We start from the raw sequence: 17,500 nt of genomic DNA on the forward strand, positions 1-17,500 counted from the left end.
CCAACACACACACACACACACACACACACACACACACCCAACACACACACACTCACACACACACACACACACACACACACACACACACACACACACACACACACACACGCCCAACACACACACACACACACACACACACACACACCCAACACACACACACACACACACACACACACACACAAATGTTCACACATGCTATTCAAGTTTTTCATCACGAATCATTGATATATTACAAAATCACACTCATGAGATGTGAGGGGCGCTCTTATCATCATACATCATCATACACAAATATCATACACATTCGTGCTCAGCCAATCAAATCATCACGCACAAAACATGCCAATCAAATCATCACAAATGTGGTACACACAAACACACAAAGCTGGCCATAGGAGGGGATTTGACCCTCAAATATAACACACAATAATTAATTAATTAATTAATTCAAACCTTTTTTTATTCTCGAGAGACATTGAGGTTTCTCTCATTTGCAGTGTCGTCGAGAAACAGTACAACATAATACAATATTTTCAAAGCAATAAACAAAAACAACAAAACAGAACAGAACGGCAACATTTCCTCATTGTGTGATCTAATGCGTGTTCAAAAACAGTTGCAGACACTTGGGGGTAAGTCTGCAATCAAAGATTTAAATTGACCGTATGTAATGGGAGAGCAGATCTTTAATTTAAGCTGTATAAGTCATTCCACGTGGTTGGGGCACTAAAACAAGTGAGGAAAATAAAAAGCAAACTGCTGGGTTCATCGGTGCTCACATTATTGCCCACAGAAGTACAGCCACTTACACATTCACACAGCCACGTACATTTAACATACACAGAAGTACAGCCACTTACACATTCACACAGCCACGTACATTTGTGTATTTGAAGTAGGGTTGTCCCGATTTGATAACGTGATTGGAAATCGGGGCCGATCAAATGATTGGATCGGGAGCCAAAAATAAAACCCTGATCGGGATCATGATATTAGACTATTGTATTATACTATTGTACTATTGTATCATATTGTCTGTGATTTTGGATGTAACGTGATCGGGACATCCCTAAAATGGAAGTCAATGGGGCTTTGTTTGGGGTTGAAACCGTGCCCAAATTAGATTTTTCTGACTAATAAAGTATTCAATCAATCAAACAATCAATGCATATTATTATTATTATTATTATTATTATTATTATTATAAGGTGTTAATTATTTTCTGTCTCTTATTTTGTCAGATCTCCTACAAAGCGTTGAGCTCCTTCGACACAGAGTTCGATCTGTCCAATCAGAGTGGCAAGGTGGTGAAACTGGCCAATGAGACGATCCACGTGTTCACGGGGCTGTACCCTGGCTCCACCTACTCCTTCACAATAAGAGCCTCTACCGTCAAAGGCTTTGGACCAGCCGTCATTCAACAGTTCACGACCAAGATATCTGGTAAGAATATTCATAAAATAATCAGTAGGCTAGTTCAGAGTGGACTGCTGCAGCTGGAGAGTCAAGTCTCCCAACGTGAGTAGCCTACTGTAGCCTAATCTACAGCAGGCCCATGGCTTTCTGGAGTTACAGACCCGGTATGTGCAATCTCCTCGTCTCGTCCTCGTTTATGGATAAACCCGACGCGTCGCTCGAATGCCAAATGTTCCGTGCCAGCGCAAGTGGGGACCGTCGGAGATAGGTACCCCCCCAGCCCACCACCACCAGTGTCACATATATACTGTACACTGTACAGGCTACGTTAAGGTTTAGGTTGACCCGTGACAACCCAGCCACTGCAGCGAGACAATCTAGACTGTCATAAACGTGGTCATTGGTCACGGTGTCACGGACCACCACAGTGACAGACAGAAAGGAGAGGAGGAGATGCAGCTATTTGTCACGTTATCAGTCTGTTGTATACTTTTATTATGTAGTCTAGTGTTTCCTGTTTTCCCTAGTTACTGTTCTGCCTGTCTTGTCTCACCTCCCTGTGATTACTAGTTTTCTCCACCTGTGTCCTGTTAGTCTCCCAGCCAATCCCAGTGTTGATTGTTGTTCTGTTGCACCTGTGTCTAGTCTTTATAAACCTCCCTGTGTTCAGTGTTCCCTTGTCAGATTATAAATCATTACTTGCGCAAGCAGAGCGCGCAAGTAATCATTTCGCTTGGTCTCTTCGAAGTGAAGCCAAGTTTTCTTCAACCGTAAGTCTGTGCCTGGTTTGCTGGGACCAGTTACAACATTACGTCATCCTTGAGAGAGTACATGGTGTGTATATGACGTAATGTTACAAGTTACAAGTTACAACATTACGTCATATACACACCATGTACTCTCTCAAGGATGACGTAATGTTGTAACTGGTCCCAGCAAACCAGGCACAGACTTACGGTTGAAAAAAACTTGGCTTCACTTTTTGGAACCAAGTAACCACAGTATACTGCTAATCAAATTACAATGTGATTTGTAATTTGTAAATCTGTGCCTGGTCTGCTGGGAACAGACTACACAGATGACCATATCTCTTACGTCATCACTGAGAGCTATTCATACATATACACACACCATGTACTCTGGTCCCAGTTCTCAACGATGACGTAATGTTGTAACTGGTCCCAGCAAACCAGGCACAGACTTACGGTTGAAAAAAACTTGGCTTCACTTTTTGGAACCAAGTAACCACGGTATACTGCTAATCAAATTACAACTACATACTCTGTATGTAGTTGTAATGTGATTTGTAATTTGTAAATCTGTGCCTGGTCTGCTGGGACCAGACTACACAGATGACCATATCTCTTACGTCATCACTTACTATTTACTATTACTATTTTTCATATAAAGGCAGAAGATAGTAGAAAAGATAAAGACACACGGTTATTTGATCTGGATTGCACAAAAAGTAAACTATCACAAACAGGAGGTTTACCAACAACACTCAGTATAGCAATTGGTGCACAAGTGATGTTGACTACTAATGTAATGGTATCTGATGGAATAGTCAACGGTATCAGAGGACTTGTTGAGTATATTGACTTTGAGAAAAACGACACCTATGTTACAGTAATACTTGTTAAATTCCAAGACAAAGATGTTGGTCTTAATGCGAAGTCTAATAGTAAATATAAAAATTACCCAGAAGCAGTTCCAATATACAGACATGAAGCTATAATTTTCCATGGAGGCAGAAGAACAGGATCAACAAATAGGTTTCAATTCCCGTTGACATTTGCTTGGGGATTAACTATTCATAAGGTTCAAGGTTTAACTATACAAGAGATTGTCGTATCTATGAAGGGCTCACGTTTTAACCCGGGACAAGCCTATGTAGCATTCAGTCGAGTGAAAAGGATAAGAGATCTATATATACTTGATTTTAGTCCTAAAAAGATCAAAGTAGATAGAGAAATGATACGATTACGACAATCACCTCTAGAAAATCCAAATATACGGAAGATAACTCAATTACCATTAAAACATTCATTAAAAATTGGATTGTTGAACATCAGAGGTTATCTAACACATTTACAAGATATAAACTCAGATTCCCAACTCGAAATGTTGGATCTAATAGCTTTTACTGAAACACACTTAAAGAAAAATAATAACATTACTTTTAAATTAAAAACAATGAACACCAATTACAAAACAATCAGGAATGACAGAGAATATGATATAGGTGGGGGAGTTATGTTTGCTATAAAAGAAGATATTGCCATTGAAATAATTCAAAAAGAAATCGAGATATTAGAAAAAGTAGAACACGTATGTATACATGTAAAAAATAAAGATCTATATATCATTCTTATGTACAGATCACCTAAAACAAACCTTACGGAATTAAACACATTTCTCAAGAAAATGGTAAAGTATCTATCATCTCCGACTTCCACAATTATGATAATAGGAGATTTCAATGAAGACCATTATACTGAAAAAGATATAAATATAAAGACCTTCATGTCAAGATTAGGCTTTAAACAATTAAATACAAATCCAACTACAGATTTCGGAAGTATTTTAGATCATGTATATTTCAACAAATTTGAAAGTATTATTACAGAAATTGAAGTTAGAGACACATATTACTCTGATCATGATTTAGTATTAATATCACTATAGTACAAAATGAAATACATTTAAAACAATTGACAATTTACAATAAGTAATAAAATAATTATACTGTATAATATATTTTAATTCAGTTTATATACCTTTTTTTTCATCACATATCAATGATTCATTTTTCTGTAAAAAAGTAGTTAGGTAGCAAATAGTTACACGTAATGATTATACATTTCAAACGTTCCTTCACAGAGATACTGAGATGTGATACTTTCCAGCGGTCGAAAGTACTTGCGCGCTCTGCTTGCGCACTAGTAGGCCATTTATGGCCTACTAGTGTTCAACAAGCAAGTATGCACTCGGCAGAGTGCAGTTCTAGTTGTTACTGTGTTTGTCCTGCTACACTTTACTGTGAGTTTATGTTAATAAATATATTGGACTGCATCAGTTTGCCTGCTTGGTTCTGATTCTGGGTCCTCACCTGACACACCGTGACACTATTTGCAAAAGAGCAGCTTGTGTGCGGTTGTCACGGGCTGTGTGCGACTGTGCGTCCAAACTCGATCATTCCAATGACATGTGCGCTATTTGTTATTTAGCCTAATGGTTCACATGTTCAGGTTTTTGTTCACTAATATATCTATCTATTGTATATTAAGCAAGCACTGGCTCTGGCTTCTGACTCCCAGGTCTCTAAGCAGTCTGGTGGTCTGGTGGGTGGACCTTTGGGTTCCAGCTACCATGTTGTGCTTCAACAGCTATAGCTCAGCACAGCGTAGGTGTTTTCGGTCATAAGCCTCATCCACGAGTCCTCACAGGTCACTGAGATCTTCTCTTCTCTTCTCGTCTCTTCCTCTCCTCTCCTCAGCTCCTCTCATGCCAGGTTATGATCAAGAGTCTCCTCTGAACCAGACAGAGTCAACGGTGACTGTTCTGCTGAAACCTGCTCAGAGTAGAGGAGCCCCTGTCAGGTATGTACATGCGCGCGCACGCACACACACGCCCACACACACACACACACACACACACACACACACACACACACACACACACAGCCCTGAGTGCTTTGTGTCTGAATGTGTGAAGGTTGTATTTTTTATTCATTAACAAATGTCCATTATTCTATTCAAACTTTCTGAAAGATGTTATTTAAAAAAACATCAGTAAGAATATTCCGAATAGTTTTTGCAAAGTAAAAAAAAAATCTTCAAATTACACTTCACCATCACAAATCCTTTTTCTTTTGAATACTTTAAGCTTTCATCTAAAATATTCCATTAATTCTGTATTCTGTTTTCTTACCTTCATTAACTATTGACACTTGAAATATGAAATATGTAGTGCGTGTGTCTGGGTTTTAATGGGTTCACAACATCCTGTGATATTGAGCTGATAGCAGCTTGAGACTCTCAATCGCACGCACGCGCACACACACACGCACACACACACACACACACACACACACACACACACACACGCACACACACACACCTCTTGGCCGTGTCCCCTTTGGGGCCAGTTACCATAAAGAATCTTTGTCATGCACCAGGCTAAATCAGGCTTTAGACTTCTGTGTACCAGCGATTTCACCTGCAGGTCAAATGGCCTTCAGCCATTGAATAGACTATTCACAAAATGTCATGGGTTCAAAAGCATATTGTGGAGGAATACATAATTGGTGAAATCAGATGAAGTACACGATACAGGCATTTATGATTATGAAAACTAAAGGTAGTGTTCACAAATTGCAGAGCCTGACATCAAGGCCCATAGTATGGGCATAACTAAGAATGGATATAAAAAAGTGATTATTTTGAACTTTTGTGTATTTTTTTATATCAAAAAGCGCTTCAAGCAATCTTTTGCAATATGTGTATTATTGTATTCTATTGACCAGTGGTGGAAAGTAAATAAGTACATTTAATTAAGTACTGTTGAGACGTTTGTACTTTACTTGAAAATGTGCAATACTTTTACTTCTACTCCACTACATCTCGTATTCACATAATTTGTACTTTTACTCCACTACAATTATATGAAAACTTTAGTCACTAGTTATTTTGTAGATTTTTACTTTTTATATTAAAAAAAAAAAAAACATACATGAGCCACTTCAACCATAGATCAGCCCTATATACATTTCAGCCATATAGCCGATAAAACTTTTGGTACTTCAAGTGCATTTTGATGCCAAAATGTTTGTAATCAAGTAAAGTTTGAATTCCTGACTTTTACTTGTAACTGAGTACTTCTACATTGCAGTATTGATATTAGATTTTAAGTGTGAGTACTTTTCCCACCACTGGTATTGACTGGGAGCGATGTCATGGGAACCTACAGGATGCTCCTTTAGATATACAATAGTGCAGTGGCTCCCAAAGTGGGGTCCGGGGACCCCCAGGGGTCCTTGAGGGATAGTTTGGAGGGATAGTTTGGAACCAAATGGACCCTTATGGGTCTGTAACTCTGAGAGTGTACATACAAACACAACCAAGTGCCATTTGCACACTCTCAGAGTTAAATTATCATTGATTTTACAATATAAATCGGGGTCTCAGAGATAGAAATGCTATTAAATGGGGGTCCGACTCCGTATAGACTAATGCATGTCAAACTGGGGGTCCTTGAAATTAAATTGGTTGAGAATCACTGCTATAGAGCCATAAACAACTTCTCTTAGGCGGGGGTCCCTGGCATATCTTTTCAATTTGGGGGTCCTTTTTGAACCACTGCATTAATAGTGTACCCGTTGTCATAGTACTGTACCCATACAGGGTATTATTATGAATGCCTCATCTCGCCTCTTCACACTCTTTGGGGCTGAAGACGTCCATCTATGGATTCTCGTCTTGTTATTGTTCTATCAATTAGACTGATTGATTAGGCCTATTACTGAAAAACCTTAAAGCAAAAAAAATAGCAGTTCTACAAGATAAATATTGTTTTAAAAGATTTTGAGTGAGAGAATGTATTAAAACTTTAAAACCTATAATGACATCCCAAAATAGGATATTACATTATGTTATGTTATGTTATGTTATGTTATGTTATATTATATTATTTTATATTATATTATATTTGTATTAGTATTTTATGTTTTTTAGGGGTCAAGCCCTATTAGTATTATTAGTATTAGTAGTATTAGTAGTATTTTTAGGGATAGACCCCTCATTGTTTCCATACAGATTCCACCATGTTAAGCAGTTTTTGGGCTGTCGTTTTCCACCAAATTCAGCAATATGGTAGAAGGCCATGAGAACCCCTCAGGAACTGAAGCTCACAGTCATTCGTAGAAGACCTCTGACTTCTGAATGTTTGCAGCTATATTTTATTATTATTATTATTATTATTATTATTTATTTTTAGATTATTGATTATGGATTGTTAAATGTATTAGTTTAGTGTGACGTTGTACCGCTAGTGGATTGCAGGGACTCTCTCTTACTGATCTGTAACTCTGAGAGTGTACACATGGAACCAAATGGACCCTTACAGCTCTGTAACTCTGAGAGTGTACACATGGAACCAAATGGACCCTTACAGGTCTGTAACTCTGAGAGTGTACACATGGAACCAAATGGACACTTACTGATCTGTAACTCTGAGAGTGTACACATGGAACCAAATGGACCCTTACAGGTCTGTAACTCTGAGAGTGTACACATGGAACCAAATGGACCCTTACAGGTCTGTAACTCTGAGAGTGTACACATGGAACCAAATGGACCCTTACAGGTCTGTAACTCTGAGAGTGTACACATGGAACCAAATGGACCCTTACAGCTCTGTAACTCTGAGAGTGTACACATGGAACCAAATGGACACTTACTGATCTGTAACTCTGAGAGTGTACACATGGAACCAAATGGACCCTTACAGGTCTGTAACTCTGAGAGTGTACACATGGAACCAAATGGACCCTTACAGCTCTGTAACTCTGAGAGTGTACACATGGAACCAAATGGACCCTTACAGGTCTGTAACTCTGAGAGTGTACACATGGAACCAAATGGACCCTTACAGGTCTGTAACTCTGAGAGTGTACACATGGAACCAAATGGACACTTACTGATCTGTAACTCTGAGAGTGTACACATGGAACCAAATGGACCCTTACAGGTCTGTAACTCTGAGAGTGTACACATGGAACCAAATGGACCCTTACAGCTCTGTAACTCTGAGAGTGTACACATGGAACCAAATGGACCCTTACAGGTCTGTAACTCTGAGAGTGTACACATGGAACCAAATGGACCCTTACAGGTCTGTAACTCTGAGAGTGTACACATGGAACCAAATGGACCCTCACAGCTCTGTAACTCTGAGAGTGTACACATAACGTTTCGAGAACCATTGCACTAGACAAAGGAGGCCTGCCAGGTGAGCAGGTCAGCTCTGAGAGCGCTTGGCCTTCCAGGCGAGCAGGTCCGCCTCCCAGTGGAGCAGGTCGCCGGTCTTCTTCTCCACCAGGTCCATGTAGGTCATGAGGTGCTCATCCTTCACCCTCAGGTCATTGCCCAGCTCCTCGTCCATCCTCTTCTTCTCGCGCCGCGACACCGTGTTCAGGATGCTGTCGTTGAGGTTCCGGAACTGGTCCATGGTGGGCGCCGTTGCGTTCAGCATGAACTCCACGTTCTTCAGCTTCTTCTCCAGGTCCAGCTGCCGGGCCGCCGTCACCTTCATCAGTCTGAGGTGGCGCTTGGTGGCCGCCAGGTCCTCCTTCGCCATGAGGCTCGTGGCCTCGTCCAGCTGAACCGAGTGGGTCTTGAGCTCCTCCGCCTCGTCCGTCTGGTCGCCGACGGACACGGTGAGCTCGTCGTTCATCTCCTCGCCGCGGATGTACCTCCACAGCACGCGGTCGGGCCCCAGGTCGGGCTCGCCCACCACGGCCTTGACCCTCAGGAACACCTCCTCCAGGGTCTGGATGGAGTCGCCGCCCCCGCCCACCCAGGCGCGCTCCTCGTCGTCCGGGGCGGTCCGGTAGCGGTTCTTGGTCCGGGCGAACGCGTCGAGGCGCCCCTCCAGCTCCAGGCCTGCCGTCTCCTCCTTCCTGCGGACGTGGCCGTGCGCCAGCTCCTGCGCCTCCTTCCTCCGCAGGTCCTTGGCCTCCCGCTGCGCCCGCACACGGGCCTCGTACGTGGCGTTGGTGTGGTCGGTGAGCTCCATCACCTGGCGGCGCACCTGCTCCAGCTCCCCCTCCAGCCGGCCGCGCAGGCCCAGGAAGTGGACGCGCACCTTGCGCAGGATGTCCAGCTCGTGGCGGAGGCGCACGTTCTGCGTGACCTGCTCGTCCAGGTAGGAGCGCGTCACGTCCAGCTGGTAGTCCAGGCTGTGGACCTGCCTGCGGTTGAGGCCGGCGCGGCCGCTCTGCCGCGCCATGGTGTGCTCCTTCTTCTTCAGCGTCCGCTGGACGACGGCCATCTCCCCGTCCAGCGTGGCCTGGCGGCGCCGCTCCCGCTCGATGGCGTCCTCCGTCTCGTCCATCTCCAGGAGGACGGCCAGGCGCTCGGCGTGCTCCGCGTCCTGCACGCCCTCGGCCGCCGCCAGGCTCTGCTGGAGGTCGCGCTGCCGCAGTCGCAGCTTCTCCACCTCCTGCCGCTGCTTGCGGATCTCGTCCTGGCAGTGGGTGGTGTACAGCTGCCGCTTGCGCCGCTCCCGCTTCAGGATGCGGAAGTCGCGGAGAAGCTTGTCCAGTGTGGCGTTGGCCTCTCGGTCGCCGCTGTGAGAGGAGCGCCGATCGGCCGGGCTGTGCTCCCTGTCTCCGCCATTTTGAGAGCTGTCCTCTCTGTCCCCGCTGCGAGAGCTGTCCTCTCTGTCCCCGCTGTGAGAGCTGTCCCCGCTGTGAGAGCTGTCCTCTCTGTCCACGCTGTGAGAGCTGTCCCCCGCTGCGAGAGCTGTCCTCTCTGTCTCCGCTGTGAGAGCTGTCCTCTCTGTCCCCGCTGTGAGAGCTGTCCTCTCTGTCCCCGCTGTGAGAGCTGTCCTCTCTGTCCCCGCTGTGAGAGCTGTCCTCTCTGTCTCCGCTGTGAGAGCTGTCCTCTCTGTCCACGCTGTGAGAGCTGTCCCCGCTGCGAGAGCTGTCCTCTCTGTCTCCGCTGTGAGAGCTGTCCTCTCTGTCCCCGCTGTGAGAGCTGTCCTCTCTGTCCCCGCTGTGAGAGCTGTCCTCTCTGTCCCCGCTGTGAGAGCTGTCCTCTCTGTCCCCGCTGTGAGAGCTGTCCTCTCTGTCTCCGCTGTGAGAGCTGTCCTCTCTGTCTCCGCTGTGAGAGCTGTCCTCTCTGTCCCCGCTGTGAGAGCTGTCCTCTCTGTCCACGCTGTGAGAGCTGTCCCCGCTGTCAGAGCTGTCCTCTACGTCTCCGCTGCTGTCCGAGCTGTCCCCGCTGCTGTCCGAGCTGTCGTCTCGGTAACTATGAGAGCCGCTATCGGCTGAGCCGTGGGAAAGCATGGCTTCATGGACCTTCTGTTTGTTTGTATATATTGTGTTTACAAGAATGTTATGTTTATAAGAGCTCACCGGTCAGAACACCCAGTGGGCTCTTTTACGCATGTACTTAAGTGTTCAGAGTGATGTCACTAGCGTGTTGCCACGGCGATAAGTTCTTCAGTGAATCGATTAAACATGACATAGGAGCTTATTACAAGTATCTATGGGTGGCCAGTAGATGGCAGTAGTGCAGACACACCCGAGGGAGAACTACGTATATCATTTCAATTGCCCAGCTGTTGGTGTTTGCGTAAACACAAACATTGAAGACAAAAGTGAGGACGGAAAAAAATTGTAGACGCAAATTGTGATTTGCCGGAATGACATTTGTGATGATTCGATTGGTTGAGCACGGAATGTGATGTATGATGATGTATGATGAGAAGAGCGCCCCTCACATCACGGGTGTGATTTTTGAACAGCGGCAGTCCATTACTTAAACACAATCAGCCCCGGGATTCCTTCAAAATAGGAGCTCTGGGGTGCCGGGAAGACCTTTTACTCTGTAGACACGTCACCATGCATCATGTTTTCTTTCAAAGGAAGCAATTCAAATTGTATTTTTGTGGACTTTTGATATAAAAATCACACCCATGTGAAGTGAGGGGCGCTAATATATTAAAGGACAACTTCACCACTGTGAAAAACGTATTTTTCACTTCACTGGGTCTTTTACTGGCCAGGTATTTCGGACTAACCCGTATGCAATGGATGGATAGAACTCAGTGACAATGGGGACACGTACTTGTTATACAGTGTCATCAGCAACAGTCCTCATGTCAACAGTTGTCATGTCAACAGTTGTCATGTCCATGTTGTTGTTTAATCCTCATTGAAGGATTTAGCTCATTAGCGATGCTATGTTACGCTAGCTATTAGCTGGGAGCGGCTGGGATTAAGGAGGGATTAGCCTGTTAAAATGCTAGCTCTGGTGTCAATCACACACGCACGCACGCACGCACACACACACACACACACACACGCAAGCGCAAGCACACACACACACACACACACACACACACACACACACCCTGCACTAATCCAGTTTAATAGCTATCAGCAACGGTACAGAAAGTGCATGTCTGTCTGTCTGTCTGTCTGTGTGTTTGCACTGTGTGACATGACAATTTATTCTTAATTCTAAATACAACAGACAGATATTAAAATACTGTGTGTGTGTGTGTGTGTGTGTGTGTGTGTGTGTGTGTGTGTGTGTGTGTGTGTGTGTGTGTGTGTGTGTGTGTGTGTGTGTGTGTGTGTGTGTGTGCGTGCGTGCGTGCGTGCGCGTGCATGTGCATGTGCATGTGACGCACGCACGCACGTGCACACACGCACACACACGTCGACCCTTCATGCCACTGTTCTTTTCCCAGGCGTCACTGGGTCCATTACGGGGCTAGATTTCCGATTATTAGTACAAGAATACAGCCCCTTGAGATGCAGCATCTAATTGTCAAGGGGGGCCCATAACAGGTCCCCGGCTCTCTCTGGAGTAGAGACCCCGGTCGGACAGGGTCTAATACATTTCCATTATAGTCGCCCCGTCATAACCCGGGTCAGGTCTTCCTTGGTCCCACTTCGTCCAATTATCACCAGGTCCGTATCGGATGGGGTGCGACTTTTCCCTCTGCTCCGGTTCTCATGACCAGTCCAATTGTATGAAGACAGCAGGTGCTGATAGCGCCGAACAGTATAAGGAAGAACAAAATGAAACGCTCGCCTTGCTGCGGTGGCTCCGATGCGACAGATGCTTTTCATTGCACCGGAATTGTCTGTGTGACGTTTTCGATCACAGGACTCTCTTTTTCCAGACTAAAAGGAGAAGGACCTACTTCTCATATAAGTGCTAATCATGGCACCTTTTAAACTGTCAGGTGTCTTATCTGTAGTACAGCATGTAATTGCGTGGTTTTCAATCAATGGGTCCCTGGCAGGGAAGTGTCTTAAATGATGAGAGATAGTGGAGGCAGGCTGACATGGTGAACGCATTTCCATGTTCCTTTTCGGCACCTGGCTGATAATGGCATGTTCTTATGATGTGCTGCATGGAGCCATCAGTTGAGAGAGCCCTGGACACTGCATTGACACAGAGATTGAATTAAACATGAGTATGTGTAAACGCTAAGGGTTGGAGATGGAAATCCTCTCTTTGATGTGATCGACGAGCTGCACTCAAAACTCATTTGATGTGCAACGCCGTTCATCTGATGTGAAATGAATTGTAGCTTTTTTTCAAGCTACGTACAGTATATGCCCAGCAACATGGTGGGAAATAAATGACATACTTTAATTTATGCGGACGTAGAATACGCACATGCCGGGCTACAGAAACTTTAGTATATAGTGGATGGAGCCCGCACACCATACTTGTCATTTATGACATACTTGTCAATGTCATACTTGAAAGCTACATCATTCTGAAAGTTCCATATGCACGATTCTTGCTCAAATGTGAATCTCGATTTTTTTTCCTACAGAAGAATTGAGATTGAGAAAAACATAGGCACAAACATGCTGTATAGAGTAACTAAAATTAATTGGACAGCCAACTAGTGCTGCACGATTGATTAGTCTGCTGCCCATTAGAATATAAGTTAGAATGCTGTTATATTATACTGCCCTACAAAGCCAAAGTGCAGTAACTTTAAGGGGAGGAAAATGTCTGATTTTGGATTTAGAAATGTTTCAACTCGTCAGCCAAATGAGATATCGGCAAATAAGTGATATTACCATAGAGTTATAAAGGATAGAGGGAGGACCGGAGCGGCTGCCCCCCCCCCCCCCCCCCCCCCCCCCTGCTATTCATTTCAATGGAAGTTGCTCAGTGGCGTTTTGAAGCACCCGGAAGACTGCCGGAAGTTAAGCCCGGACCTCAAACATCTTGCCTTTCTTTCTCAACGGTGCGCCTCCAGGTGGTCGTTTCCGATCTTCATGATGTTTTTGGGGTTCAGCAGTGGCGGAAATTCAGCCCGAGGGCGTCCTGTTGGCTTCCCCCACCCCTGTGTGTCATGGTGTCTCTCCTGTTGTGAGGACTGGCTACAGCGTTCCCCGGATTTGGTGAATTTGCTCTGCTTCTGGTTTCTTTTTTTTCCCAACCTGGAGGGCCAGTGGAATCACTCTTGGGTGATGGGTGGATGCCAGGTGTACCATAGCCTACTCCTGCCGACATAGCTCTATAGGGGTCATGGAGACGCAAACCACCCCACCACGATAAGGTGCTGATCCCGTCGGGTTGGTGTATAATAGGGCAGTGCAGTTCTTTTGTATTTTGAAGACGTGCTAACGTTAGGGGTTCAAGCCCTAGTAAAAGGATGACGCCTGTGACAGAGGAGAGTCATTTAGGAGGAGCACATGTGCTGCTGTTGTTTCTGCTGTATGTTGTTTCCCGCACGCCTGGAGTCGTGCATCTGCTGTTGACCGGATCAGAAAACTGCAAAGCGAGTTGATGGCAGTCCAATCTGGGAACCCATTTGGTTCAAATTAAAGGAAACAATATGTTTGCCTCTGGGGGAAGTGGTATACCGTCATACTCTATATACGTAGTATACGGGGCTGAAGTAAAACAAAAGAAATAGGGTGTTATAGTCTGCTAATTATTTCATCCATTGGCGAGAATATAGCCTACAGCAGCGGTTCCCAAACGCTACCTCCTGACCTAGCTGACGCACATGCATGGAAATTAAATATATGAACTATATTATATGTATAAGAACTATACTATAATGAAATATATAGAAATATATATGTTTTAATATGTGCAACAATTAGGTGACATGTTATTCGAAATTGGCCGCCTGTATATGTCGCATAAGCTATATAGAGACATACAGTATATTTCCTATATCCACGTATATATTAACCTGAATTTGGTATATAGTCTGCATATACGTGACATATGTATATTATTGGCATAATATATTCATATATTTAAAATAAAACCATAGCACCACCATTAGCTTTTTCATGTCACGCACCCCCTAGAAAGCGCTCTGTGGTGCGGTGCAGGGTGCACCCCCTGTGGTGCACGGACTGCACCGCACCACCGTTTGGGAACCTCTGGCCTATACAGCATACGTGTGCATGTCGCGTAGGGAGTAATTATGGTATACCGTGTGGAAAAAACCTAGGCTACAGAACTGACTGGCACCACATCTTTTTCTGTTCAAACAGGAACTGGGTTTTGCTGCTAGCAGAATCTGTATTGAGAGATTAATTAGTTAGTCTAATCAGTCTCAAAGCTACTGGAAAGTGGAAACTTCTTTCCCCCCAACAATCAGATACATGAACGAACTGATAAGAACCAGTGCGAAACACACCAGAGGAAAACTCTTCCTCTCCCTCCTTGTCCTCCTCTCCCTCCTCCTCCTCCTCTCTGTCCACCTACTCCTCTACCTCCTCCTCGTCCTCCTCTCACTCTTACCCCTCTCCTTCTCTGGTAGTCGATCTCTTCAAGGTTCTCCATTGTTCAAGGCTCTCAAGTCCCTTTTATGCTGCGTTCCTATCCTGATAGCAAATTGCTCAACAGATCTGAATGTTTAGAGATTTGACTATTTGTTTGTTGTAGGTCGATGCTTTGAGATTTTATGTGAGAAGTGTGTGCAACAACTGAACATTGTGTGTAGTGTTTGGACAGCAAGGTGTGTTGTAGGTCGATGCTTTGAGATTTGATGTGAGAAGGGTGTGCAACAACTGAACATTGTGTGTAGTGTTTGGACAGCAAGGTGTGTTGTAGGTCGATGCTTTGAGATTTGATGTGAGAAGGGTGTGCAACAACTGAACATTGTGTGTAGTGTTTGGACAGCAAGGTGTGGTTGTAGTTTGATGCTTTGAGATTTGATGTGAGAAGTGTGTGCAACAACTGAACATTGTGTGTAGTGTTTGGACAGCAAGGTGTGTTGTAGGTCGATGCTTTGAGATTTGATGTGAGAAGTGTGTGCAACAACTGAACATTGTGTGTAGTGTTTGGACAGCAAGGTGTGTTGTAGTTTGATGCTTTGAGATTTGATGTGAGAAGTGTGTGCAACAACTGAACATTGTGTGTAGTGTTTGGACAGCAAGGTGTGTTGTAGGTCGATGCTTTGAGATTTGATGTGAGAAGTGTGTGCAACAACTGAACATTGTGTGTAGTGTTTGGACAGCAAGGTGTGTTGTAGTTTGATGCTTTGAGATTTATGTGAGAAGTGTGTGCAACAACTGAACATTGTGTGTAGTGTTTGGACAGCAAGGTGTGTTGTAGTTTGATGCTTTGAGATTTATGTGAGAAGTGTGTGCAACAACTGAACATTGTGTGTAGTGTTTGGACAGCAAGGTGTGTTGTAGTTTGATGCTTTGAGATTTGATGTGAGAAGTGTGTGCAACAACTGAACATTATGTGTAGTGTTTGGACAGCAAGGTGTGGTTGTAGTTTGATGCTTTGAAATTTGATGTGAGAAGTGTGTGCAACAACTGAACATTGTGTGTAGTGTTTGGACAATAAGGTAATGTGTAATTGACATCAGAAGAACGAAGGAAAGTCTAATGCAGAAAAGGGAGTGTGATGTAGTGCAAATTGTGTGGAGCGATTAGGTACATGAAGTGAAGGTTGTGCAAATTGTTTTCGAATTTTGTTTGTTAACAATCGTGAAAAACTGTAGTATCGCTACGCGAGGCTGTGGTCCAAACACACTGCTGTTTCAAATGCAGAGAACTAACATTTACTACAAATAATCGTTTACTACAACAAAAAAAAAGTCTTTCCTTTTTTTTCCTTCACCTAGTCCAGAAGACACGTCACTTTTCAAAAGACTTATTTATGTCCACACTCGCGCATGCACGTACGTGTTCATGTATACATGCACACATGCACACACAGATTTGTCGAGAGAAAAAGCGAGTGTGGGAGGGAGATGAAAGGAGGGAAATAAAGACTGAGTGGGAGGAGAGAGAGAGAGAAGAGAGACAGAGGATTTGACAGGTTGTATGTAAACACGTTGTCCTCAGGGCAGGCGCTATTGTATGGATTACATCTATTGTACCCAAAGTTCTGACACACACACACACACACACACACACACACACACACACACTTTTCTTGGTTGTCTGCCTGAAGTAGAAAAATATATTTAGCTTCTCGCTTCTGTTTCTCTTTTATCCTCCTCTCCGCTCCTCTCCTCTTGTGAAGGTCTTTTACAGCCGGTTGTTAACAGAGATTTAGGGCCCTAGTATCTTGCGTCAGAGACACTAAAGGTCCCTGCACACTGCACGCGTTTTCGGATTTTTAGCAGCGTTTTTCCGTCGGTTTTCCGAAAACGCGACCACCTTAAGGGCTCTATTTACCTTACATTACCTAGGTACATTACCCATTACCCAATACCCATTCTCCCTGGCGCAAGCTTGCCTTTCACCCTCTCTGCCCATGGAAGAGCGACGCGTCTCTGCCCATCGGGAGACTGGAAGAGTGACGCACGTCGCTGCCTTGAAATACATTTGTATTTGATACTGATTGTGTTGTTGTCCAGCAGGCAGCTCTTCTATCTATCATCCACTCCGCAACCAACACAGTCTCACTCACAATAAAGCAGGGACTTCACTCCATCACAGGAGTGCGTTCTGTTTTTCCTCGCATCAACACGCCCACGGGGCACACCTCCAGCTGCAAATAAAGGAGACGGCAAAATGCATCGTATGGGTATTGGCCGCAAGATACCGTTTACCGATAGCGGTATGCGTAATTCACGGATTGTGTTTTAATTTGAACGGGAGCATAAAAGGAAACGTTAAAGTATTAGTGTGTGTATGTTGGTGTATTGTTGTGTATATCATGGTGTATCGTTGTGTATTAGTGTGTATATTATGTTGTGTTGTTCGTGTGGGACACACACCTTTCCGCAGTGCTGAAACAAACTCTGGACTCTGATTTGCTGAGCGCTGTGTGCGCTGAGTCTGTTAATTTGTCCGTCTCTCTCTCTCTCTCTCTCTCTCTCTCTCTCTCTCTCT

General features: G+C 44.4%; 1 protein-coding gene across 1 annotated transcript in view; it reads left to right on the plus strand.

The window, feature by feature from the left end:
* The window catches only part of LOC308336762 (receptor-type tyrosine-protein phosphatase mu-like), a 128,588-nt gene that overhangs the window by 71,696 nt on the left and 39,392 nt on the right, over nucleotides 1-17,500 (plus strand). Inside the window, 2 exon segments of the mRNA XM_080794302.1 lie at nucleotides 1,242-1,443; nucleotides 4,916-5,018. Of these exon segments, the coding sequence (XP_080650428.1) occupies nucleotides 1,242-1,443; nucleotides 4,916-5,018 (305 nt within the window).

This window comes from Protomyctophum bolini, assembly GCF_963924005.1.
Source record: "Protomyctophum bolini genome assembly, chromosome: 21".
NCBI lineage: Eukaryota > Metazoa > Chordata > Actinopteri > Myctophiformes > Myctophidae > Protomyctophum > Protomyctophum bolini.